This window comes from Clarias gariepinus, chromosome 19 (genome assembly GCF_024256425.1).
Source record: "Clarias gariepinus isolate MV-2021 ecotype Netherlands chromosome 19, CGAR_prim_01v2, whole genome shotgun sequence".
In the NCBI taxonomy this organism is placed as follows: domain Eukaryota; kingdom Metazoa; phylum Chordata; class Actinopteri; order Siluriformes; family Clariidae; genus Clarias; species Clarias gariepinus.
Genome location: NC_071118.1, coordinates 284,366 through 310,719, shown reverse-complemented (window position 1 = coordinate 310,719; position 26,354 = coordinate 284,366). Strand labels below are relative to the sequence as shown.

The window sequence follows — 26,354 nt, the reverse complement described above, 5'->3', positions numbered from 1 at the left end:
TATCAGATGTGTGTTCTTACTGAAAGTGCTTCTGTGACTGGGTGTGAATGTGGGTTTAGTCAGACAGCTGCTCTCTCCTCAGTACTGCGGACCGTACACACCTACTCTCACCCACGCTGAGACACACAGTGTCATTAACCACTGGACAACACCTGGGACACGCCCACTCATACGTATAGTTACAGTGCTGTTACTGTCTGTTATCAGCACCCATGGAAATAACACCTCTCGTCCAATCAGATTGAATTGCTTTTACAGTCTGGTTTATGTTTCAAAGGTTTTTGTTGTGCTACTGAAATACTGTAAAAACTCATCTCACTGAGCCGCAGCTGTACATTGGGCTCCAAGAGATGAAACAGTTACAATCTCACAAAAAGGTTGTTTCATAAATCCTGGTGCAAAAGGCAGGAATAAACAACAAAACATGAACTATCAGTTTAATTATTATTTTAAACATCAGCATCAGTCCAGAATTTCACATTTCTCTGTGCAGTCCTAAAAGTACTAAGTACTAAGTCTTTGTGCCGCAGCAGTAAATGTCTCGTCACAGCACCGGGTTTTATGGGTTAATCCCAGGTTTCTGTGCGAGTGGAATCTCCAGGAGTTCTCTCGGTCCCTATCACAAACCGATACAGCTACAACTGCATGGACTCCTGAAGCACTTACTGATCATCACTGAAGACCGCAAACCTCATCCAGCTACATCGTAAATAAATAAATAAATAAATAAATAAATATTAATGTAGTGACGTCTGATTTTCATCATTCAGTTCTCAGATGATGCAATTCTGCTTGCAAGTGCGATGAACACTTTTCATTTCCTTTTTTGTCCCTTTCAAATCTTTTTCTATTAGATTAAAATGTAAAACAGACGCGTTATACAAATGATATTCTTTTTTTTTTTTTAGATTTCAGTAAAAGATTTTATTTGATCTCTATAACAAGGAGGGTTTTAGATGCTCCTTAACTTGTGCAGGAGTTCCGTCCTGATAAACTGATCACAAACTGAAAAGATAAAAGTTTGCAGTTAATCCTGTACACCTAAATAAACATCATAGATTATACCAGCCTACATTAAAGGTTCCATTTACACAGGTCCCCCCTAGAGTGTGTGTGTGTGTGTGTGTGTGTGTGTGTGTGTGTGTGATTGCCCCAGCTGAAATACCCCTCAGGTAATGAATGTTTTCACACCTGAATCTCACTTTATTTTACTCTTTAATGTAATTAAAGTTTCAGCTGAAACCTCAGCAAAGAACGAGAACGCTCAGAAACGTCAAAAATTTCAACCTTTTTATTGAAACCTTTATTCTTTACAAGTAATAAACGTATCTAAGTGTTAAAGAACTCCTACGACTGCTCCAGTACATTTCTTATTTATTGATTTTAAAATTATTTTACTACAGTAAAGATCCGTTTAAAAGAGTCACATGACCAAAACTATAGTGTTTCCTTCCGGAACTCGGGTTAAAAGACAGAAGACGCTCTGAGACGCGGATTAAAGAGGAGAAAGATCAGCACATGTAAAAGACAAAACGGACGGAAGGTAAGAAAAGAGAAGAAGAGTGAGGGGAAGTGAGGGGAGAAAGTCTTCAGGATTCCTCTCGAACAGGCGTGCAGCCGGAGAAGAAGCTGTTCTTGAAGTTGCTCAGTCCTCTCTTGTTCTTGCGCAGGAAGCTGGGCATGATGGACTCCTCAGACTCCTCGCCGTCGCTCTCCACATCGGCGGGAAGCGGCTTCTTCTCCAGCTTCAGCACCGACGCCAGGCTGCTCATGTCACCCATCTCCTGCAGAGACACAAACGCCACAGGGTCACGGGAGAACATCGCTCCAACACAGCAACACACACACTACTGCTCTGTCTGTCTCTCACACACGCGTGCAATCGCTGTCTCACACTTATTTTTTGTCAAACACACACACACTAGCCTCCTCTTTTACACACATGTAACACAAACTCGCTCTGACACACACTTTCTCTCATACAGACTACAGAAGCGTTTGTGCTTATTTTAGAACGAAATGAACAGTGATGAGAAAAAGGATGTTTTATATCGTCACCTCGAGATCATCCCTAAAATCAAGCTTAAAAATAAATCTGAAAGTTTAGAGACTTCAGAAGTGTGTACTGTGACATTTATTCTTATAACCAGTATGACATCATAACCACATTACATGTGACTGTCCACGCCATTGTTTCGGGTCTGATCATCCAAACCATGATCGGATTCGTCTCTTAATTTGGACAAAAGTGAGAGCTTGTAGCGCCGTCGGTTGCTAGTGAGAATTAATAATAATAACAATAATAATAATAATAGAGAGAGAACTTACTTTTTTAGTTGGTGGAACACAAGGAGGTCTGAAGAAGGTGGCATCTCTCGGGCTTACAGCCGTGGGGTCTTCAGGAACGGTCTCTCTGGATGCGTCGTTTATCTCAGCAACTTCCTGAAGTGAAGAAGAAAACAAAAAGCTCAGTAGAGTAACACTGGTGCACACACTAGTGACGTGTATCGTTTCTCCTCACCATGCTGGCCTGGTTGTCCATGTTACGGCACTTCTCGTGATCGCAGAGACAGTTCTCACCACACGTCATCCGTCCTTTACGGCAGCGGCACAGTTTATTTACACACCGGCCCTTACATGCGCACTACAGCAAACACACACACAAAAGGCAAAAAAATAATTATTCCACCAACAAAGAGCTGTTCTCATCAAAGAGCTGTTGCTATAGAAACAAACAAAAAAAGGTGTTGTTAAACTGTTGAAAATTAAATCAACACCTTCTGAGGTGAGAATTCGACACTTTCATCATCGCTGTTGTATTACATTAAATAACGTAGCGTGTCTCTAACTAATCAACACAAGACCCTGATTAAAGTACTCCATGGACAGAAGAACATCACCGATCCTCACCCCGGTCATCTTGGACTTCTTAGATCCTCTTCTGCTTCTCTCCTTCTTCTCCGGACGCCACTCGTCCTCCTCCTTCTCAGACTCCGATGGAGACACCAGCTCATCCAGGTCGATGACGGGCTCCTGCAGCGGCACTCGTGCGGTCAACGATTTGGGTTTAGGCTTCAGGGAGAAACCACGACGTGAGGACCAACAAGAAACAAGGAAACCACACACACACACACAGGATCTAAACCAAGTGTGTTTAGAATGCAGGATTTCCTCAGGTGTAATTTAATGAAACTAATTAAATAATTCCCTGTTATTACACGTGAAGTTCTACTTCAGACACACAAACACTTTCTCTGGACCCGTCTGAGATGTTACATCATTACTGTATAGGGTATAAACTAACACACAGTGTAGGATAAAAGATTCTCCAAGATCTTTCTAAAGAAATAATGACTGTCAGCTTTGTCTCTCTCTGAAGACCAGACGTTGTGCATCAGAACCCATGTATGACGTTAATTTCTCGTACCTTACGATATTAATCGTACCTTAGGAGGGATGTACTCGAACGATGTGTCCGGTGACTCGTTCACTGTCGCCGCCGCAGCCACTTTCTTTGCGCTGGTCAGCTGAGCCAGAAGTAATTTCTGTTGATGTAGCATGTAGTTAGCTAAAATTATTCACGTCCTAATAAACGACATTCATAAATTAACTGAACATCGTCTATTCGTACCTGTTTGTATTGTTCAAGTTCTTCCAGGAGTTTCTGGTTTTGCTCAGTGAGCTCTCGCATCTTTCCAAGCTCCTCGTCCTGTTACAGTTGTGTGTGTACACGTGTGTGTTAATCATCATATGAAATGTTTCATATTTAGTAACAATAAAAATAAAATGTTCTGATGATAACCTGAAACTTTATACGCTGTAGCAGCTCTCTCTCCCTCTTAGATGTCTCCTGTTTCTCCTCCTCTTCCTCCTCCACAGGTTTGTTCTGCAGCTGACCGAGGAGGTAAAGAACCTACAACAAACCCCCCCCAAAAAAAGAAATTATAGAAATGAAAAAGATCCATCATGTACAAAACACCCAAACTTTACCAAAGGAAAAAAAAAAAAGGAAAATATTTGGAATAAATATTTAAATTAAAATTAGATCCAGTTCGATTTTACTAGCTACATGGTTCATGAACCACATTTATTCAAATCATTTTGCTTAGAGATTCCACCTGAATGGTCTATTTTGCGGACGAAGATCCGATAAGAAATGTGTTCACGTGTTTAATCTAATTATAATTTCTCTCACGTGTTTAAAGTGGTTCTGCTCACTGTAAAGTGTTTAAACTGCTTAAAACCTACCAGAAAAAGATGAAATTTTTATCTCCAACTTTGACGGCAGGTCAGGTTTACAATCGTTTCCTGACTAATCCCACCTTCTGCGTTATGATTGGTTAGAAGAATTCAGTCTAATGTATGACTGGCTTATATTTTACACGCAGCAAAGCGTCTAACCATTTAGAGCTCAAAAGGTTCACTGATCAGGAATGAAGGCAAAATTTTCTTTATTTCTAAAGACATACTCGCGAGCGCATGTCTACGCTTCCTTATAAAGGTTTTAATCCTCTTATGTACCTTTAACACGTTGCTCCAAACATTTTAAACGTACATAACAAATGTGTAATTAAATAAACGTGGGATGGGATGAGAACGCAGCTCATGTGCTTATGTTCAATAGTTTCCCCCCCAATCTTTACGTATTTCTCTTATTAGGGTGATGGTTCTGTCCATCACAATCCTTCTATTTTTTACACGCAGCCCACTGACCTTCTCCTGGTGTCTCTGCTCGAGCTCCACGAGGCGGCTCTGGTGCTCCATGTCCATAGTGGACATCAGCTTCCTCTCGTCACACAGCACCTTCTGTAGGTCCGTGTGGTTCGCTCGCTCCTGCTTCAGCTCACTCTCCAGCTTCGCGTTTGACGTCTTTGAGGACACGACCTGCAGCGTGTCAAAGGTCATAACAGATAAAAAGGTTAGAGCATGTGCGTGTGAGATATATAATATATATATGGCCTGGGGTAGCTCAGTGGTTAAGGCATTGGACTACGGTTTAGAAGATCCCAGGTTCAAACCCCACAACCACCAAGTTGTCCCTGTTGGGCCCTTAACCCTCAACTGCTCAGATGTGTAATGAGATAAAAATGTAAGTCGCTCTGGATAAGAGCGTCTGCCAAATGCCTAAATGTAAATATTAAACAAACAAGAGACTAGGAAACACCTATTGGAATTTAAACCAGAAGAGATTAACTGCATGTTCTGATCAGATAACAGTTTTTCCATGTTGTATAATAAATAGGCTTTAAAAGTATCTTAATGACCAACAAATTAAAAACAGGACAGCATACTTGGTAAAAAAAAAAAAAAGGCCTTAATTGTATCCCATTAAGTGATGTCCTCCATCCAACCTCTAAAAAAAATCTTATCATTTTGTCCATCACTATAATATGAAGTTCCAAACTAAAGAAAATGAAAAAACATGTGTGCAGAAGTGGTTTTAAAAATTAAATCTACTGGACATTAACTTTTACCTCAGACATGAGAATCTTTAAGGCGCTCTTGGCCTCCACTATGGTGGTGATCGAGTCCCAGCGCTGCTTCATCCGGCCTTCGTTATCAGCATCCAGAACCTTCTGCTGTAGGTCGGCAATCTGAGCGCTCCTGCATGGGAGGGGAAAAACAAACAAACAAAAAGAAGCGTCTTGCTTATTTTAGAATTGTTAAGGTGCTTATAAACTCGGGCAGCATTCTACACAAATCAAGTAATCACTGGGAATCAGCTTCCTGTTTCACCTGCATGCACCAAATGTGAGAAGCCCCTGGATTATATCAAGTAAACAAAATTTATGATGACATTTAAAGTCGGCCATTTAGAACTTTCCATGTTTTGACACATAAAATGAAGAATTCATCAGATGCAAAGCAGCGTGCTGTGAAGATATTCAAGATGCTAAACTTGTGAAAATAATATTTGTTGTCATGGCAACACACTGCACCACGCAGACAGGAAGTCATGGGCCAAAACATTATGAATTTACTGCTGCATAGTCGGTGCTTGGGCCCACTGATCGCTCCATGCAGCTCACTTTGTTTTATATCTTATTATTTTATAAATCTTTATATGTGCGAGACTCTGTAGCTGACCTGAGGTCCATCTCAGTCTCCAGGTTGTCCACTTGTTTACTGATGGAAGCCTCCAGCTCTCCTTTACCCTCCAGCTCGGAGATGGTCAGCGTGCGGCGCTGTGGAAAACAACAAGATTAGTTTTATTTCAGTTTCCCTCCTTCGGATTTTCACAGTGTTTATTGTTTCTCTTTTTTCCGGGAATCATTCTTAAAAAAAAAAAAAAAAAAAAAAAAAAAAAAACTCACGCGGACTTTAGCTACAGGTTTCTCTCCAGATTCCATCTGCTGCCGAAGTTGCGAGATTTCCTCCGCCAACATCTTTCTGTCCTCAAGTAGGTCCTTTAGGTGGCGTCGTGCCTCCTCCGTGCTCACCAGCACCTCCACCTCGTTCAGCAGCCAGGTCTGGGAGAGAGGCGCGGGTTAATGAGACATCACAGTGTAATTAAAGACTGCAAAAACGTTTAGTGCAATATATTTGTTTTGTTTTATAAATAAAACAAATGTGTTATAAGAATGAAATATCAAACAGGTTTTGAACTCTTGTCAGGATTATTTATTTATGCATTTTATTTACAATAAAACTAATAAAAATGCTTTTTTGTAAGCATTAAACAAATTTTTTTGTGCTTTGCAAAACTAAATACTGTAATGATTCTCCTTATAGAAGTTCCTTTATGAATCGTAAAAATATAATCCACATCATGCAGCCTCAACTCATACAAGTATTCTGTATATGCACACGTGTGTGTGTGTGTGTATATATATATATACACACACATATATATATACACACACCCACACACACACATATATATATATACACACCCACACACACACATATATATATATACACACACCCACATATGGATAAATATCTGCAAAACCCAATACAGTTTGATCCCGTCTGCATTGAGAAGCTCTGTGTACCTTGACTCGGCTGGCGACGCCCTCCATCCCGCGGTTCTGCGTGTCTTTGCGTTTCTCAGCCACTTCGCTCCGTTTCTGAAGAGCGTCCTTCAGCCGTTTGTTGGCTGCAGCAGCCTGCGAGATCAGACAGACCACTTAACCTTAAACAGCACAGCGTGAGCGTTTCCCCAAAAGCGTCCTACATCTACTCATTTAACATTCCCGGAGTTGGAGTCCGTCTCTGTTCAAGCGTAAACATTACCTCTTCGGTTTTGCGTCGCAGGACGTTCGCCTGTTTCTGGAAATCCCTCTCCAGCTTCAGCATCTCGTACTGACGCTTACGATCCTAACACAAAAGTAGAAATAATTATTGCTGGAGAAAACATGCCTTCTCATTTCAGTTTCATCTCAGGCCAAGTGCATATTTAACTCACAGCACAGTTAATGCTGTGGCTCTCATAAAATCAGCCATAAATAAATAAATGTAATCTCTACCATAGACGGTCTCTTACACAAGTTTTCAAATTTACACTCACTTTTTCTTTCAGCTGCAAAACTTCTTTATCTTTCTTCTGCTTCCAGACACGGAACTTCTCAGAGTCCTCCTTCATCTGCCTCATCAGCTGTACTCTCTGGGCCTTCATGGCCTAAACACACACACAAATATATACAGTATCTCTGTGAACACTTCTCGTAGCTCCTAGTTGCTACTCAGTCATTACAGCCTTCGCTTGGTGACGTACCTGAATCTCTTGATTGAGCTTAGCGACGCTGCGCACCGAAGACTCTTTAAGCTTCAGCAGCTTGGACTGGTCCTGGAGTTTCTTCTTCAAGTCGGTCATCTGTCCCTCTAACTCCTGTAACCTCTTCCTGCGCTGCTCACTCAACCTGTACAGGTGTGGAGGGAAGTTTGAGATACACTGATGTAATCGTATCATTACAATATTACACCGCGTCAATTTAACACAGAATGTAACTGAATCTGGAATAACAGTAATGACATCCATCCATCCCCTTCCACCAAGTCCGATGCCCTCAACTCGATTACTTTTTGTCACATTCTGAATGCTCAAAAGTGATTTATTTTACCTACCTTTTTAAAAGTCTCAGATTTTTGTGTCACAGTCCAATAGAGTGGAAAACGGCTTTGATACAAATTGGCTCAGAGACAACACTGCTAGATTTGACGTGTGTGCGATTCATTTCTTTAAGCGCAATTATAGTTTTCAGCCACATGACAGTGTTGGGAAAAGGGGCCAGAGATTGAATCAAGTGGATTGGTACGCTTTACATTGTATATACAGTGGTGTGGAAAAACTATTTGCCCCCTTCCTGATTTCTTATTCTTTTGCATGTTTGTCACACTTAAATGTTTCTGCTCATCGAAAACCGTTAACTATTAGTCAAAGATAACATAACTGAACACAAAATGCAGTTTTTAAATGAAGGTTTACGTTAAGGGAGAAAAAAAACTCCTAATCTACATGGCCCTGTGTGAAAAAGTGATTGCCCCCCTTGTTAAAAAACAAGGTGAGAGCCATTATCCACAAATGGCAAAAACATGGAACAGTGGTGAACCTTCCCAGGAGTGGCCGGCCGACCAAAATTACCCCAAGAGCGCAGAGACAACTCATCCGAGAGGCCACAAAAGACCCCAGGACAACATCTAAAGAACTGCAGGCCTCACTTGCCTCAATTAAGGTCAGTGTTCACGACTCCACCATAATTAAGAGACTGGGCAAAAACGGCCTGCATGGCAGATTTCCAAGGCGCAAACCACTTTTAAGCAAAAAGAACATTAAGGCTCGTCTCAATTTTGCTAAAAAACATCTCAATGATTGCCAAGACTTTTGGGAAAATACCTTGTGGACCGACGAGACAAAAGTTGAACTTTTTGGAAGGTGCGTGTCCCGTTACATCTGGCGTAAAAGTAACACAGCATTTCAGAAAAAGAACATCATACCAACAGTAAAATATGGTGGTGGTAGTGTGATGGTCTGGGGTTGTTTTACTGCTTCAGGACCTGGAAGGCTTGCTCTGATAGATGGAACCATGAATTCTACTGTCTACAAAAAAATCCTGAAGGAGAATGTCCGGCCATCTGTTCGTCAACTCAAGCTGAAGCGATCTTGGGTGCTGCAGCAGGACAATGACCCATAACACACCAGCAAATCCACCTCTGTATGGCTGAAAAAAAAACAAAATGAAGACTTTGGAGTGGCCTAGTCAAAGTCCTGACCTGAATCCTATTGAGATGTTGTGGCATGACCTTAAAAAGGCGGTTCATGCTAGAAAACCCTCAAATAAAGCTGAATTACAACAATTCTGCAAAGATGAGTGGGCCAAAATTCCTCCAGAGCGCTGTAGAAGACTCGTTGCAAGTTATCGCAAACGCTTGATTGCAGTTATTGCTGCTAAGGGTGGCCCAACCAGTTATTAGGTTCAGGGGGCAATTACTTTTTCACACAGGGCCATGTAGGTTTGGATTTTTTTTCTCCCTAAATAATAAAAACCATCATTTAAAAACTGCATTTTGTGTTTACTTGTGTTATCTTTGACTAATAGTTAAATGTGTTTGATGATCAGAAACATTATGTGTGACAAACATGCAAGAGAATAAGAAATCAGGAAGGGGGCAAATAGTTTTTCACACCACTGTACGAGGCAAAGGCGTACGAGTCTTAAGAACAAATCCGACTTACGAGCGTGACTCATTTGTACGTCGGGGACTACCTGTAATGTCAATGTTGATGGAACTGTTTACATTCCCCCCCCCTCTGCTGCATCGTTTAAATATTTTGATTTGCAGATTAACAGCGACATTATCAGCTATATTAGCAGAATATTAGACAACTGATCCGTAAACAGGATTATAGTAAAAATGTAGAGCGTCTCTGTAAGCAGTTCCAAACTCCACAGATTACAGGAATCCTCGACACGACTGTCCTGCTGTTTTCACACTGTCTAAGTGATAAATTTATCTCCTGTTAGTTTTAAGTTATTATTATTATTATTATTATTATTATTTTATTCTAAGCACTGGGGAAAGAAATCAACCCCTTTCTAAGCTGAAACGTTAGCACTAGCTTACTTTGCTTGATTGGTGTCTTTCTTGGCAGAGTGCAGAGCGAGGATCAGATCTTCCTTCTCTTTCTGAAGAGCTCCAACCTCAGCCTGGAGGTTTTTGATGTTCTCCTAGGAGTGAGTGAATAAAACAGTATTATGTGAAAGAGAGAAGAGTTGTTTCCAAAGACAATAAAAACACGCAGTACGGTGATCGCTCAGCTACCTGATATTGTGTTTGTATAGGCTCCAAGTGACTGTCATTCTGACACATTTTCTTGACGTACGCCTCTTTAAGTGCAAGAACCTTATTGAGCTCAATGAGCTCCTTGGACATCTGAGCTTGTCTCAGAGCATGCTGGGTTGTGAAGGTCTCTGAAGAGTCCTTAGCCTGAGGTTCAGCATTACCGGCCTGTTAAATAAAACAAAAAGGAACACACAAGGGTCTTAAAAGGACTACAGCGTGATATTAAACCGCACAGTTAATGTTGGTATTGAGAGAGTACCAGAGGCGATCCCGTGGCAGGACTGCGACTCGTGTCTGCGGCGCTGCCCTCTGCCTCCACCTCTAGGGACGTGGAATTGCCCGAGGTCATGGCGTCGATGGTGGCTGCGATCCCTGCGCTCTCATTCTACAGAAATAAACAGATGGAAGACATCTTCAAGGGTGAAACTACCAGCATGAGCAATAATTAACCAAAGAAATTTTCAGATCTTCAGAACAGATGTTAATACGAAGTAAAATACGAAACCTACAACCTTATGAAATGTTATTGGACTCATAAGTAAAGGTCTCAGACATCACCGGACCAGGACATACCCACTAACGATGACTTTTGTCATTTATTAAAGCTGTAACTTTGTTTTTTTTGTGCACTGCAATTTTTGATTCAATGGCAAAGTTTATTTGAAGCTGCTATATTTATTACAATATTTATTTATTGGAACCTTGGATTACGAACATAATTCGTTCCAGAAGTGGGCTTGTATTTCAAAACACTTGTAAACCAAAGCGATTTTTCCCATTAAAAAAATAATAGAAACTCAAATTACTCATTCCACGGCCCAAAAAATTAAATACATAAAAATAATTAACAAAATATTAAGTAAAAATAAAACAAGTTAACCTGCACTTTACCTTAAAAAAAATAAAAATAAATCCAGACAGATAAGTGTTTCCGCATATGCGCGCAGGCGCTGTGTGTGTGAAGCTAAAGTAAAAGGAAAGGAGGAAACAGCCCCCCCTCCCCTTTCTTATCTTACACAGTAAACATTACTTGTCTCTTATTTAAGTTTCTCACACACATATATACATATCTATATCTCTATATATATATATATATATATATATATATACACACACACACACACACACACAGAAAGACTTTTATTGGAAAAATTAGCAAGGAACATCGTTAATGACACTCATGTGAGCGCTTACTTATAGAATCACTGCTGTAAAGTAAAACAAACAAACAAACCTGTATTTACAGAGCAGTGTTTGTGTAGAGCAGTGTGTGTGTGTTTGTGTGTGTGAAGCCGAGGGTGGGGGAGGGGGCAGGGTTGCTTTTGCTTTACACTCGTGCTGTACACACACGGATACGGACACAAAATAAAATATGACCCAGCAGGGGAGACCATTACCCAAAATTCCGCAGCACAAAAGAGAGAAAAAAAAAATGTTGGCTCAGTTGTAATCACGTGACACACTGCATCAAAACAAGAAGCGCATGGGTGATGCATGAAACTTGGTACTCGTAAACCAAGTCAAAATTTATAAAAAAAAACATCTTTGACCCTCGACTTGAGGAACACTCGCAAACCGTGTTACTCGCAATCCGAGGTTCCACGTATTTGTTTCGTCAGGTTTTGAAATATCAGAAAGAAGTGCTAAAAGTAATCAAATCAAATTTCAAATCAAATACTCAAGTGTACTACGAGTATCTAATATAAAAATAAAAATAAATAAATATCCCGATTTAATATTAATGGCCAATGTAGGAATAGTTTAGAGTGTCACCTGTAGGATTATAAAGGAACTGCAACATGTAACTACTTCAGATGCAAATATTTTTAAATAATATATTTTAAAATAAATTATCCTTTTGTTTAAATGTCAGGTTTTATACAAAGAATCTTCGCGTTAAACACGCTTGTCCAGTAGGTGGCGGATCAGCCATAATATACAGATGAAAAGTGTATATTCTTTAATTAAATATTTTGCAGGTAACTTTTTAAAAATGGAAAAAGCTATGGCATATTTTTAATAAATTTTAGACCATTTAAGTATTTGAAGTTAATGATCTCCGAGGTGCGACTTAGTCCTTAATATCTTTTATGAGGATTTGCCCATTATGGATTTAGCTTGTACGTCCTTCAGGTTGAGCGCTCAATTCGACCCTTTTGAAAATCTTAACCCCCTCCGTGTTTGATGCGTAATGACAGCGCGAACGAGACGGGAGGATGGGAGAGGCGTGGCGACAATTTCGGCTTTTATTTTCGGCGCTTTCTTACGTTTCGGCCGAAACCGATAATGTTATTTCGGCCGAAAATTTTCGGGCGGCCGAAATTTCGGTGCATCCCTAGTTTTTACACCATATTCCTTTCCTGACACAACCCACCCATTTTCTCCACATACAGTAAATGTCACTGGATGTCATATAGCCACAGTTTAATCCTTTAAATCTCCCACAATCCTACTGCAATAAGGTCTGACGTTCTTCTTACTTGAAGCTCCAGAATGAGATGCTGAAGGTTTCGGATGACCTCCACGTTCTCTTTTAGCTCCTGATCCTCCAGGGTCTCCACCATCTTCTGAAGATCCACTTTGCACCTGAGGCAAAAGTCAGATTCAGGCATGACAGAGGATCGTAACCTCCACTACGTAAAGCCATAGATTTTTAAATAAATCAGTGATCAGTTCTGCTTTAAGCTTACGCAGCATGCTCTTTTAGTTCCTCAAGCTTGCTCTGGAGTTTCTCGTTCACTTGCTCCGTCTATCAAGAGAGAGAGAGAGAAAAAGAGAGAAAAAAAAAATAAAATGAACTTGTCAAGATCCACCAAGGATAAGGACACACCATTTTTTTTATTGCATTACTTAAACCTCACTTTCAAAAACAGTCCAAACCCCAAACATAAACACAGCTAAGATCCAAAAGTAAGTTTTTAAATATATATATATATTTATACCCTCGTTATCACACCATGATGTATCTGAGTAAAAAAAGCCAAATAATTAGACTCACAAATAGTGATACAGTGGAAAAAAGCGTGCATGCATATCATATCAAAATTAAAACTCACCACGATGATCCTCTCACACATGAGGGCCGTCTGTCCTACTGCCTCGCTCAGCTCTCGACTCAGCTTGTTGTTCTCCTCTTGTAGACTGCGGTTACGCTCCAGGATCTTTGAGACGTTCTCCGCTTCCTCTGACCTGCAGCACAACATTCGTTGTTATAAAACATGGCAGTCTTGAGATTCCATGACACATTATGAGTCCTTGATGACAATTGCTGAGCATTCTTATTTTAACTATATTAAGTCAGCTCAGTCGATCCCGCTAATTGTCATTTACAGACCTCCAGGGCCGTACTCTGAATTTCTTAGTGAATTTGCAGATTTCCTCTCAAACCTAGTCGTTTCTGTAGACAAAGTGTTAATTGCTGGAGATTTTAATATTCATTTTGAAAACCCAGAAGACCCTCTGAGAACTGCATTTATGTCTATACTGGACTCGGTAGGAGTAAATCAGTGTGTAGTAGGACCCACTCATAAAGCAGGTCACACTTTAGATTTAATAATATTATTTGGATTAAGTATAAGAAATTTATTCACAATACCACTATCTGAAGTTATCTCAGATCACTATCTTGTCTCAATTCAAGTGTGTCACAATAATAATGTACACACAGCGCCGCGCTACCGTATGAAACGTACATTCACATCAGCTACCAAACAGAGTTTTATCAGTAATCTCCCAGAGTTCCCAACTACGATTAGATCACCGTCTGACCACACAGAACTCGATCAGGCGACTGAATATTTAGAGTCGACATTTCACTATACCCTAGATAATGTAGCTCCAGTCAAAAGAAAAATTATTAGAGATAAAAAACTTGCTCCCTGGTATAACGATCACACGCGCACTTTAAAACAGACCGCTCGGAAATTAGAACGTAAATGGCGTCAAACTAAATTACTAGTATTTCAAATAGCATGGAAGGAGAGCATCCTGAACTATAGAAAAGCTCTTAGTGTAGCTAGATCAACATATCTCTCCACTCTTATAGAAAATAACAAAAATAATCCTAGATTCTTATTTAATGCTGTAGCCAAATTAACCAGAAATAAGACCACTGCAGAAATCTCCACAACAACATCATGCAATAGTGAGGACTTCATGAACTTTTTTAATAATAAAATTGTAAATATTAGGCATAAAATTGAGGTTTTGAAACCGAAAAATGTAATTGATGCAGATGTTAATCTAGCCATGTCAGATCAGAACCTAGAATACTTTACTCCCCTTGAAGAGAATGAACTAATTTCACTCATCTCTTCTGCAAATTCATCAACCTGTATATTAGATCCTGTACCGACACATTTTCTTAAACAGATAGTACCAGCAATAATAGAACCCCTGTTGAGAATAATTAATTCTTCACTCAGCATTGGATATGTTCCAAAATCTTTTAAATTAGCAGTTATCAAACCAATAATTAAGAAACCTGACCTCGACCCCTGTCAGCTGTCCAGTTACAGACCAATATCAAACCTCCCCTTTATCTCTAAGATCCTGGAAAAGATAGTAGCGGAGCAGCTATGCTCATATATACATAGAAATGGCATACATGAACTGTATCAGTCAGGATTTAGGCCTCATCACAGTACAGAGACAGCGCTCGTTAAAGTAGTAAATGACATTCTATTGGCCTCTGATCAGGGTTGTGTAACTATGCTTGTATTACTTGACCTCAGTGCAGCTTTTGACACTGTTGATCACGCTATTCTTCTTCACAGATTAGAAAATGTAGTGGGAATTAAGGGTACAGCCCTCTCCTGGCTCAGATCCTATCTGACCCATCGTTATCAGTATGTAGACTTAAATGGTGATTATTCTGCATGTTCTCTAGTGGAGTTTGGCGTTCCGCAGGGTTCAGTTTTAGGTCCACTGCTTTTTTCCCCTTTACATGCTTCCTCTGGGCAACATAATCCGTAAGCATGGTATTAGTTTTCATTGTTATGCTGACGATACACAGTTATATGTCTCAGCAAAACCTGATGAGAAAAAACAGCTTACTAAAATTGAGCAATGTGTGCAGGACATAAGAAATTGGATGCTAATTAACTTCCTTCTGCTAAATCCGGATAAGACAGAAGTTCTAGTCATAGGACCGCATACAGCTAGGAGTAAAATTTTAGATCACACCGTAACTTTAGATGGCCTTTCTGTTCCATCAAATGCAACAGTGAAAGACCTTGGTGTGATTATTGATTCCAGCCTTTCATTTGAAGCACATGTAGATAATATTACCAGGATAGCATTCTTTCACCTCAGAAATATTGCCAGAATAAGAAATTTATTGTCGCTAAACGACGCAGAAAAACTAGTTCATGCTTTTATCACCTCTAGGTTGGACTATTGTAATGCCTTACTGTCTGGTTGTTCAGCTAGATGCATAAATAAGCTTCAGCTAGTCCAGAATGCAGCAGCGAGAGTCCTCACCAGAACCAGAAGATATGAGCACATCACCCCTATCTTATCTTCACTCCATTGGCTCCCTGTGAAATTTCGCATTGATTTTAAAATACTACTCTTGACATATAAAGCATTAAATGGTCTCGCGCCGCAGTACCTGAGCGAACTGCTAGTGTCTTACAATCCGCCACGCCTACTTCGATCAAAGGATGCAGGCTGCTTGTCAGTACCGCGTATTATGAAAAATACAGCTGGGGGCAGAGCTTTTTCTTACAAAGCCCCAAAGTTATGGAATAGTCTTCCAAATAGTGTTCGGGACTCAGACACAGTCTCAGTGTTTAAGTCCAGGCTAAAAACCTATTTATTTAGCCAAGCATTTTTATAAATAGATTAGCCATAGGTAAAGGAGCAGATCTGGGGGACTCATGGACGTAGAGTATTATGGTGAACTGGTATGTTTGGATGCTGTCTTCCTCACTCTCATTGATCACTCAGGTTTGCTGACGGTGAGGTGATTGGTTGCTTTACATCTTAGTTTCCCCTCATATTTGTGTTTCCTTCTGGCTCTCCCTTTTAGTTATGCTGTCATAGTTAGTCCTGCCGGAGTCTCTGCTTGCACTCTACAGTTAATATACATTCACATTATACATTGTGTGACTGTGACCATACCTAACTGCCATCTCTCCTCTTCTTCTCTTTCCCCCCCTCTTTCTTTTTCCTCTCTCCTCCTGTCCCCCCTTTCACTCTTTCTCTCTCTCTCTGTCGAGCTACACATGTCGTTCCTGAGCTGCCAGTGATCCAGACTCCCTCTGCCCTCCGGACCTGTCTGACCCATCCTGGTGCCCCGCTTCTGGCTGAAGATCTCTTCACATGGATGCCCCGTGTGTCTCTCTGGGATGCGTCTGGTGTCTGGGAATGATTCTCTCTACCTAGAAAATGGTTCTGGCCTTGACTGGTGTTGGCAACTGTTTCTCTGGGGACTTGACAGTTCGATAGTTCATGACTGGAACTTCTTACAAGTCTACCTGGGTTTTCAATAACTACCTGGACTCCATATTAACATCAATTAACATCAGCTATTATAGCTGAACTGCCTCCCACCCTACACACTGTATAAATGCAGATCATTTACTGCTTTCTGTTTCACCCAAATGAGGATGGGTTCCCTGTTGAGTCTGGTTCCTCTCAAGGTTTCTTCCTATTACCATCTCAGGGAGTTTTTCCTTGCCACTGTCGCCCTCGGCTTGCTCACCAGGGACAAACTGACCATTTTGATTCATACAAATTCACATTTCATACAAACCTAAATAATTCTTTTGACTATGTAAAGCTGCTTTGCGGCAATGAAAATTGCTAAAAGCGCTATACAAATAAAATTGAATTGAATTGAATTATCCAAATCTGCAGGACATACAGGTTAACCCTAGGTTTTGTACGATCTCTTACCCTGAAAGGACAGGAGCCACGCCTCCTCGGGCGTGCAGCAACATCACCTGAAGCTCTTGCACCTGGAGGACAAATCAGATTAATTGGTTACCAAAGAACGCTTAACAAATAAAAAGTTTCATTTATCAAAGTGTTAAACACAGTCTACATTTATCATTTATCACATGTTAGGACATGCCATAAAGATTTCTTTTGATTGTGTAAAGTTGCTTTGCGACAATGACAATCGTTAACAGCACTATACAAATAACAGTGAATTGAATAAAAGCCGAGATGCACTGGGAATAAGAGTTCTGTTCCATTAAGCAAAACAAAATGTTTAAATATAACAACTAAATATAATTTTGTATGCATATAATCAAATTATCTATTAAATATCTTTAATCATAAGGTTTTATGTTACGTTAACTTTTTTTAAATCAAGTCTGCAAATGGAGTTAGAAGCACCTCAATCTGTTTACCTGCTAGTACATTTTTCTACCACTTGGGGGTGGTGTATACACAGTTTTGAACGGGCAAAAATAAGAAATCCCATCTACTGTACAGAATCGACCATACACACGGTTTATAAACACTTTATATCTGAGCTCAATCAAAATCCATACGATAAATTGCAAACGTTTAAGAGTCACTGTTGGACCATTTCGAAATCATATCTTTAAACTGAGTTTTAGTATTTGTTCTTTTTTTGTAAAAAATTATGCATTTTAATGCAAATTACAAATCTGTTATCGAGCTCATGAGAGGTTACAAGAATTAAGTAAAAAAAAAAAAAAAACCTTGGTTAAGATCCTGTACCATGTAGGCGACGCAACATGTATTTAATTTATTTATCGCATTATTGAATCTCATTGCTCGTGGAAAGCACGTACACTTAACCCCTAAATTATTTTTACAGTATATATAATGGTTATAATGGGGTATAAGAGATAAGTTTCTGCTATGACTGGTTAAATTGTTACTGCGTGTTCATAAAAAAAAAAAAAACCTGAGCCAATCCTAGAGCACAAAGGCATGACTACACTCATTATGTTTTTAGTACAGTTTAGCTAATGTTACTGTCAGTGTCTAAAATGGGATTATTTGTCGATGAGGATTATTTTGCGACTGTAATGGCTGGTCTTTAATTAAAGAACAAGGTGTATTGGGCACTCTGGTATTTTTTCCTTCTTTATATCAACACACATACGTTTAGCAGTTTCGCACCAAACAATTCATATATACAGGTGATAAATGAGACTTTATATATGCATGTGACTTTCTTCAAACAGCCCGTCCTCCGTACTACCTGCTGCTTAAGCCTTTTCATTTCAGCGGCTCGAGGATCCACGTTGAGAACCGGCTTGTTCTTGATTTTACGTGCACGGTCTGCGTAACGCAGCGTGTTGATGGTCTCTTCGATGTTGGAGTCGGCGGGACTGACGCAGGCGATCATTAAGGTGTGACTGTTCCCTCCCAAGGAGTCTGAGGAAGAGGGTGATCAAACATACAGAATGATACAATTTAACATCAATGGCTTAACTGGATCCCAAATGTACACAATTTATTATTATTATTTTTTTTAATGAGAAACAATAACCAGAAAGGTACAGTTTCTGAATAAAATGTGAGTGGTGCTTGCCGTGGCAAAACTTGAGCAAAATATTACAACGTTTTCTTTATTTCTCTGTAAAAAGAGTAACATTTAAAAGTGCTGGTATAGCTTTCAAAACAGTGTTTGCATGTCGCCTGCATGATGCTAGCGTGATTAGCATGTCACCTGCTAACATACAGGTAACATAATTAACCAATTGCTAGCATGATGTTAACTCTATTAGCATGTTGCTAGCACACCCCCATGTCTCTATGACAACAGGATCCACAGTTGCTGTGGAAGTTACCATAGCAGGGAATGCAATTGTGAGCACTTCCTGTTCCAATAGGGAGGGGTGCCTTCACCATTAGATGTCAGTGGGGCAATTTTGGCAAGCTTTTGCGCCCGAGGGGTAATCTCTTGCGGTGCGTGTTCTGACACAGCTTGCAAGCCTCTAGAATCTGTCAACGATGGTCTCAGTGTCAAATCTATGAAATTGTTTGAGCTGGTAAATTGCCCAATTAACCGTCATAGCACCCTATTCCCGAATAAGCTGCACATAAACTTCATGGGGCTACGACAAACCGTACAGGACTAGATACATGCCAAAGTTTTGAGCATAATAATAAAAAAATAATAATAAAAATAATTTATAGTAATAATAAGCATGTGAGATAATAATAAAAATCTGTGATTTTGTATAACATGTTTGTACTAAAGGCATGACATGGAAGACACGAAAACTTTGCATGAAGCGGTTGAGTATCAGAGCTTCTCAATCCTGAAGCGCGTTAACACACACTCACCCTGCAGCAAACGAGTCAGCTTGGAGTCTCTGTAAGGTACAAACGTGCCCTTTTTGCTCTCGTCTCCGAGCGCACTGATGACGTTCCCCAGCGACAGCAGGCCTCTGTTAATGCTGATTCCTGTCCAAGAAACAGACAGAGTTACAGCACACATACACACACACACACACGACACCTACTCCGGTCTCCTCCACTTACCCTCTTTGAGACGATCTCCTTCAGCTTTAGTTTTCTTCTGCCTCTCGGATCCAGCAAGATCCACCAAGTGCAGTTTGGAGACCATGGCATCGTTTCTAAAAAAAAAAATAAAAAAAATAAAAACACAGAAAGGCACAGAGACACACAGTATTATAATGAGAATTATACACCTTATGCTTGTTTCTTATGAGATCTGGTTCAATCACCCTCAGATTGTCCTTTAGAGTGTTTTACAATAATGTGAGGTGGATCATCATACACCAAACGCTTAATCATCTTAAATCTATTAAAATGTGCGTTTGGTCAAATTTGTGGAAAACAAAAAACACAGGTCTCCAATAGTTTAAATCTCAGATCTCAAGTTACAACACTATAAACAGACAACTTGTATTCATAATTCAATAAGGATGTGAATAGGCATGTCTATAAAATGACTGACAGCAGTCTGGGGCAATTACAAAAATTTGGGAGCAGAAATGTTTTTGTCTTTATACGTTTTGTTCTGAGACAAGGGCTTCAGCGATTATTACCCCATCATTTCTACTTAAAGTTCATGTTATTTCTATTAGAAAAAAATTATCATCACTATTTCCAAATATTTATAGCAACATTTAGTGGTGTGAAATATTCACAATGCAAGTTAGTTCCTGTTCTTGTTAACTATATATCAACTTTAAACAGTCTTTTTCTCTCCATGCTTGATTTTTCTCCCTCTCTGTCCCGAAGATGTTAAAATGTCAACAGATGCTACACTGCTGACACTGAAGACTACTTTTTTCAACTTTGTGTGGAAAACATGTCTAGAGCAGGTAATAATTTATGATTTTTTAAAGCTCTGTAATGTCACCATGTGCTTAAGCAAACCGTGAAATAGATTTATTTGATGAAACACGGCTGTTGTGTACAGTTGACTGTCAAAAGAGAAGCCACTAACTTTTATACACAATTATACTTCCTTACACCTTTTAAATTATTATTATTATTCTGTAAAGCTGCTTGGTGACAAGGATTGTTAAAAAGTACTTTATAAATGAAACTGAAATAAACTGAATTATAAGTAAACCTGAAAAAAAAATCCATCCATTTACACAGAATTCGGTCTTTCTGGCAACTCTGGGTTATATTATACACCACTTGATGTATTTCAGCTCTAGGATGGAATGCCAAACGCCGTGCACGTACAAGTATGTGGTGATGTCAGAATTAAGTCGTAAAAAACATATATAACAGTGAGAAAGACGTGTCTAAAAAGAGCAATAGAATCTACATTAAGTTAAAAAAAGTTTATGTGCTTTCCACTAACGTTCCCTCCCCTGTCGCTGTAGGAATTTTAAAAATTAACTAATTGACTAAATGGCATTAAGAATAACAGATGATTATTAACAAATGTATTTCTCTGTAGCTCACATATCCATTAATTCGTACTCCACAAGAGGACGCACTTGCTGCTCAGGTGAAGCACACTAAAGGACACTTTTTGTTGTCGTTTATGAATGAGGACACAGAGACAAGAGCAGGATTTTCGACAACCTTGATGCTTTATTTATATATATTTTTTATTATTCTGTTTGTTTAGACTATGTGCTCCATTCATTTGTCTCGCATAACTAAGTTACATAAGATTGTTCCAAAATGTGTCTTTATTATTAATTACCATTAACGATTAATGATTAACGTGTTCATAACCAGTTTTTAAAAAGCGTGAAACTTGCAACACTAACAAAAAAAAAAAAAAAAAACCTTAACAGGATAACCACATTAATATAATCTGACATAATAATTAATATAAAGGTAATTATAACCCTACTACTGTTAGAGCTGCTATAAAAAAAATTATTAAAAAAAATAATAAATAAATAACAAGAACTCTTAAAAAAAATTAGATGACTTATCCACCGGCCTCAAAAATTTGCAAATAAACTGGTGTAAAAGTTACTCATTTGCTTATTTAAGGAAACGGGGCATTTTAAGATATTCAGAACAACATTACAGTTAGAAATAAAAGAATAACAAAAGAATCCTGCCGGGCTTAGAGTAAAAAAAAAAAAGTTCTCTCTTGTTCCCGTGAGAAGTTAGACTGAACAAGTCACTGGGACACACGAGTAATCACATTATGCAAATGAGACACAGATCAGAGAAAACACCACATGACCAGAGTGTGTAACCGACTCACTTGTCGCCGCCGCGGCGCTGCTCCAGGCTGATGGTGAAGATGGCATGGGAGCGGGACGAGGCCGCGTTCATGGCTGTGGAGCCCACGGTACGCGCCGAGTTCCCCATCTCCAAACAGCCCACCATCTCCTGGGCGTTAAACACCTCCCTCTCCGTCAGACCTACAATCTGCGGCACCGAAGCAGCACTTCATCACCGAGAGGTCGACGACTTAAGGGTTAACTACTGAAACTAACGAATTAATATCTGTTTGACTGATTTGTCCTCAAAGCTCTTTTAGTTGTTTGAGATTTTAAACTCACTTTGATGCCTTCCTTCGGATCTTCTCTGATGCTGATAACCGGTTTGTCCTTTGACGTGCAAAGAAGATCCAAAATCTCTTCATTGTAAATCTGGACACAAAAACAAAAAAGGAAAAAAAATTTACCACTTAGTCGCTTGTTTTATAAGGCTGCGTTGATTTAAAAAAATCCCAGGAACTGAAGTTTCTACAGAAAATTATGGATATTAATAATAAAAAAAAAAACATGTGAAACTTTAAATATAAGGAAATACCTTAACAATTAAAATGTTTTTTTTTTTCTTCATTTTTTCTGGAAGATTCTGAATTCTCCAAACTATTCTCCAAACTTATAAAATAAGGCCTAACCAAACAACCCATTAATCCCAACTCCGTCTGTAGAAGGCTGAATGATATTTGTATTTGACTGATGGCACTTAATTAGGAACCTAGTAACCCAGTTTAAGTATTTATTGGGCATGCACCGAATGTTCGGCAACCGAAATTATTCGGCCGAAAATAGACAAAAAAAGCACTTTCAGTGTTCGGCCGAATAAATTTTGCCGAACGACGACGTTTTTAATGACGCGATCAAATACTAATACGCGCGCTTTATGCAGCAAACATGTCAGCAGTGTGGAAGCACTTTAAAGTGTCAGAGAAAGAGGCAAAGGGTGCATCTGCAAAAACGTACAGCATGTAAGTTTAATTTATCACTTAAAATCAAGACACCCCGAACATCATACAGAGTACGAGAAAGACACGGCGGCGGTTGCGGCAACAGCAGCAGCGAATCCACATTTTTTGCACTATTCAATGCACATTTGTTGTTGTAGACATACAGAGTTACATTCTTTCAGCAGTCAGTTATAGCTCTTACATAGGCTATTCAAGAAGGGGGGCTTCAAAGATGGCCAAATAAAAATATTTTTTTATTTTACTAATTTATTTATTTTAAGTTATATTGTGCTTTGTTTGTATAATATGCTGGAATCTAAAAAAAAAAATGTTCAGTGTTAAATATTTTGAAATTGTATTTTTGTTATTTGATTTATTTTTCTGAAAAGCAACACAAATTAGTACTATTTACTTTTATAAAATAATTACTAGTACTTTTACTATTTAATTAATAATTAATGTAAATTGGCAAAATAAATAGGAAAAAAATGCCAAACACCGCGTTCGGTATTCGGCCTTCGACCAGGCATTTCATTATTATTCGGCTTCGGCCAAGAATTTCATTTCGGTGCATCCCTAGTATTTATCCAATGACTAAAACGTCAAACACGTTTTGTCAATCACACTGGATAAGACGATCTGTCAAATGCTTTAATGTAAATTATGGCTGAAACCAGATGAAAGAAGGAAGGAGGGGGCTGCTTTATAGGACAACTTTCTCACACACACAGAGCTCGGTCTGGAAACTTCTTTAACAAGGAACCCCTCTAAATGTCACTTGCTTTTGCCTCCCTTTCAGGATTTTGCTGAAATGTGATGTTGCATTGTCGTTAAACAGATTCATCTCCCGCACTGCTACAGCCCTTGTAACCGTTTTTTCCTTCACGAGGGTCGTTGTTGCAGTGGAGTCACTAAAGAACAGTCACTACACTCGACAAATAAAAAAAAAGCTTTACGAGTGCGCACACGTGAACACAGTGTTATAGTAAACAATACACGTGACGCACACTGATACTGAGCATGGGAGACAATTACCCACAATCCCACAGCGCAAGAGAGAGTAGAACCATTAGCTCAGTTGTGATCACGTGACGCTTGGCATACAAAGCGCACTACAGTACTCGTATATCAAGACCTCACCTAATTATTAAGTTAAGATTTATTTAAAAATTGTATTGCAAAAAGCTTGCAGAATGAGGTACTCGCGAACCAAGGTTCCACTGTATATACACTTATTCACCTGCCTGCTAACGCAATCACCAAATCAGACAATCAAATGGCGACCTTTTAATGCATTTAGAGATCCTACCACAATAACTCTAATTGTAATTTACTCCAAAAAAGAAGTGATAAAGTTGAACCGACAGGTTGGATTATCCAAAGTATAAACTCCAGTCAGTTTTGCTATGATATGGGTTCATGTCAATGCCAATCTGGAAAATGTTTAAAAAGAAGCAATCCTCTTTTAAGGCTTTATGCACAGATGATGCATAAATGTGCCTAAAAAAGTGGCCACCAAAGTATCCAGCGATTAGGTGCTTGTCTTCGAACAGATGGAAGAAAAATGACGGCAAGTCTGAGCAGAAGAAACGAAACGGTCACTTTAAGAGGGTTTCAGAGGAAAGCGATACCTCGAGATAGGAAACAGTGAGGAGGAACTCGCGGTCAGAGCTCTTGACTTTTTCCTGAAAGATTTTCCGGACCACTCTGGGAATAACGCCGACGGTGGGCTCGTTCTCCTGCGCCGACGTGTAAGTGCCTCCCATGGAAAACGTCTTTCCTGAACCTGTCTGTCCGTACGCGAGCACTGTGGCGTTATAACCTGCAAATCACACACACACACACACACACACACACACACACAGAGAGCACATCAAGAAGACTTCTAAACATTTCTAACCACGGAAGTCACATCCAGGTTAGAGCTTTCCTTTAATAAAATTCACACTGACCTTTGAAGAGCCCTGAGAGTAACGGAGACACGGCCGCGTTAAACACCTCCTCCTGCTCGGTGTTGGGATCGAACACATAGTCGTATGTGAACGCTTTATCGTTTCCCACCACCACCTGCAAGACAAACGTAAACACCTGAGCAATTCAACACAGTGATGCGAGACAGGTGGGGCTTCAAGTCAATCCAAACATGCATCGCTCGCCACTTTAATAGGAACACCCGCTTATTTAAACAGTAATCTGATCATCATCTTCCTCTTGGATCTTCGTCTATCCGATCTCAGTTTAGCCTCAAAATACTGTTACGGGTGTCTTCTGAGGCATCCAATGTTCTACATGATCTGGGGAGCTCTTCTGCTCAGCACTGCTGTAAAGAGTGTTCACTTGAGTCACAAGTCAGGTCGAATGGTTCTCGTCCATCCTCCGCACCATCCTGTGCAAACACTACCAACCCCAAAGAGATCAGAGTTTAATGTGGACCTGAACTGAAACCTGAAGTATTTTGTCACGTGACTAGTTGACCGAGCATGGCCAGGTGTTCCTATTAAAGTGGCCAGCGGATGCAGAGTGTGTGTGTGTGTGTGTGTGTGTGTGAGAGAGAGACCTGTGGTTCTCCAGGTATGAAGGTCAGGCAGGTCTGACATCCTTCATTCAGCTCTTTGGCCACTAGAGGGCGGCAGCGGAGAGCCACTCGCACAGGGATCACTTTATCCTCCTCCTTCGTCATGCTGAAGAGAACAATAAACACAAAAACTCATCGTTTTATTACAATTTTATCCTTAAAGTCATTTGGTGAAGGTTTGTTTGGTTATTTATGAAGATGATGATGATGCTGCTAACTTTCTTAAAAGCCTGACAAACATTAGTATTATCAAGACAAAGGTAAAATTAAACCTTAACTTTAGCAGGCTTGTCACTGATATTAATATTTAATTTAATAAAGGTTGATGTTAATTTATTCAGAGTATTAATTTACCTCAGAGTGTGAAGCTAACGGACTTCCTCCTGCTGTTAAATCTCCGAGCTGAGGATGAATTAAAGACGCACAAACTCTCCAAATCCGCCTCAGGATCTCCTTCGCGTCGCTAGTGCATGAAACAAAACTCCACACAGTTTAGTTAAAATAAAGATAATAGTACAATAATCTTCTCTCAGTTGCTGTCAGTAAAAATAAACGCAGCCGCTAAACAACACGCGCCGCCATCTTGCTTCTGTACGAGCGGCTCGCTTTCAGTTCACCCGCCACTTTCAAACCAGGAGCTCCACCTCGCCGTCATGACGTCAGAGGCCTGCGTCACCACGCACGTCGCGCTGCCGTGTTTGCTGCCATCTGCTGGTGAACGTTAAGCATAACATCATTTTTCATTTCATCAAAAACAAAACTGGTTTTTGATGAAATGAAACTCACTGTCGCCTTGCACCTTCAGGGTCCGGGTTCGATTCCCGTCTCTGTGTGCATGGAGTTTGCATGGTCTCCCTGTACTTGCTGGGTTTCCTCCGGGTACTCCGG

At 39.8% G+C, this 26,354-nt stretch overlaps 1 protein-coding gene across 1 annotated transcript; it reads right to left on the bottom strand.

The window, feature by feature from the left end:
- Nucleotides 1-1,276: 1,276 nt before the first annotated feature.
- Nucleotides 1,277-26,071, bottom strand: kif4 (kinesin family member 4). The gene is made up of 31 exons (XM_053479263.1): nt 25,821-26,071; nt 25,449-25,572; nt 24,844-24,958; nt 24,523-24,713; nt 22,236-22,325; nt 21,935-22,101; nt 19,762-19,856; nt 19,564-19,683; nt 18,473-18,648; nt 17,185-17,246; nt 13,341-13,473; nt 12,975-13,033; nt 12,765-12,870; nt 10,544-10,669; nt 10,264-10,449; nt 10,066-10,169; nt 7,718-7,862; nt 7,511-7,621; nt 7,237-7,320; nt 6,996-7,109; nt 6,315-6,470; nt 6,088-6,185; nt 5,475-5,604; nt 4,714-4,884; nt 3,803-3,913; nt 3,632-3,709; nt 3,447-3,545; nt 2,911-3,072; nt 2,522-2,644; nt 2,329-2,442; nt 1,277-1,784 (listed from the first exon to the last, which is right to left on the bottom strand). The coding sequence occupies exons 2-31, from the start codon at nt 25,569-25,571 to the stop codon at nt 1,590-1,592; spliced, it is 3,744 nt and encodes a 1,247-aa protein (XP_053335238.1). The 5' UTR covers nt 25,572; nt 25,821-26,071; the 3' UTR covers nt 1,277-1,589.
- Between the last annotated feature and the right edge of the window lie 283 nt (nt 26,072-26,354).

Coding starts and splice junctions, on each gene's coding strand:
- kif4 (XM_053479263.1), bottom strand. CDS start 25,571: ATGACGAAGGAGGAGGATAAAGTGATCCCTGTGCGAGTGGCTCTCCGC. Junction 13,034..13,340: donor TGTGTGAGAGGATCATCGTG/GTGAGTTTTAAT, acceptor CTCTCTTGATAG/ACGGAGCAAGTGAACGAGAA. Junction 7,622..7,717: donor AGCTCAATCAAGAGATTCAG/GTACGTCACCAA, acceptor GTGTGTGTTTAG/GCCATGAAGGCCCAGAGAGT.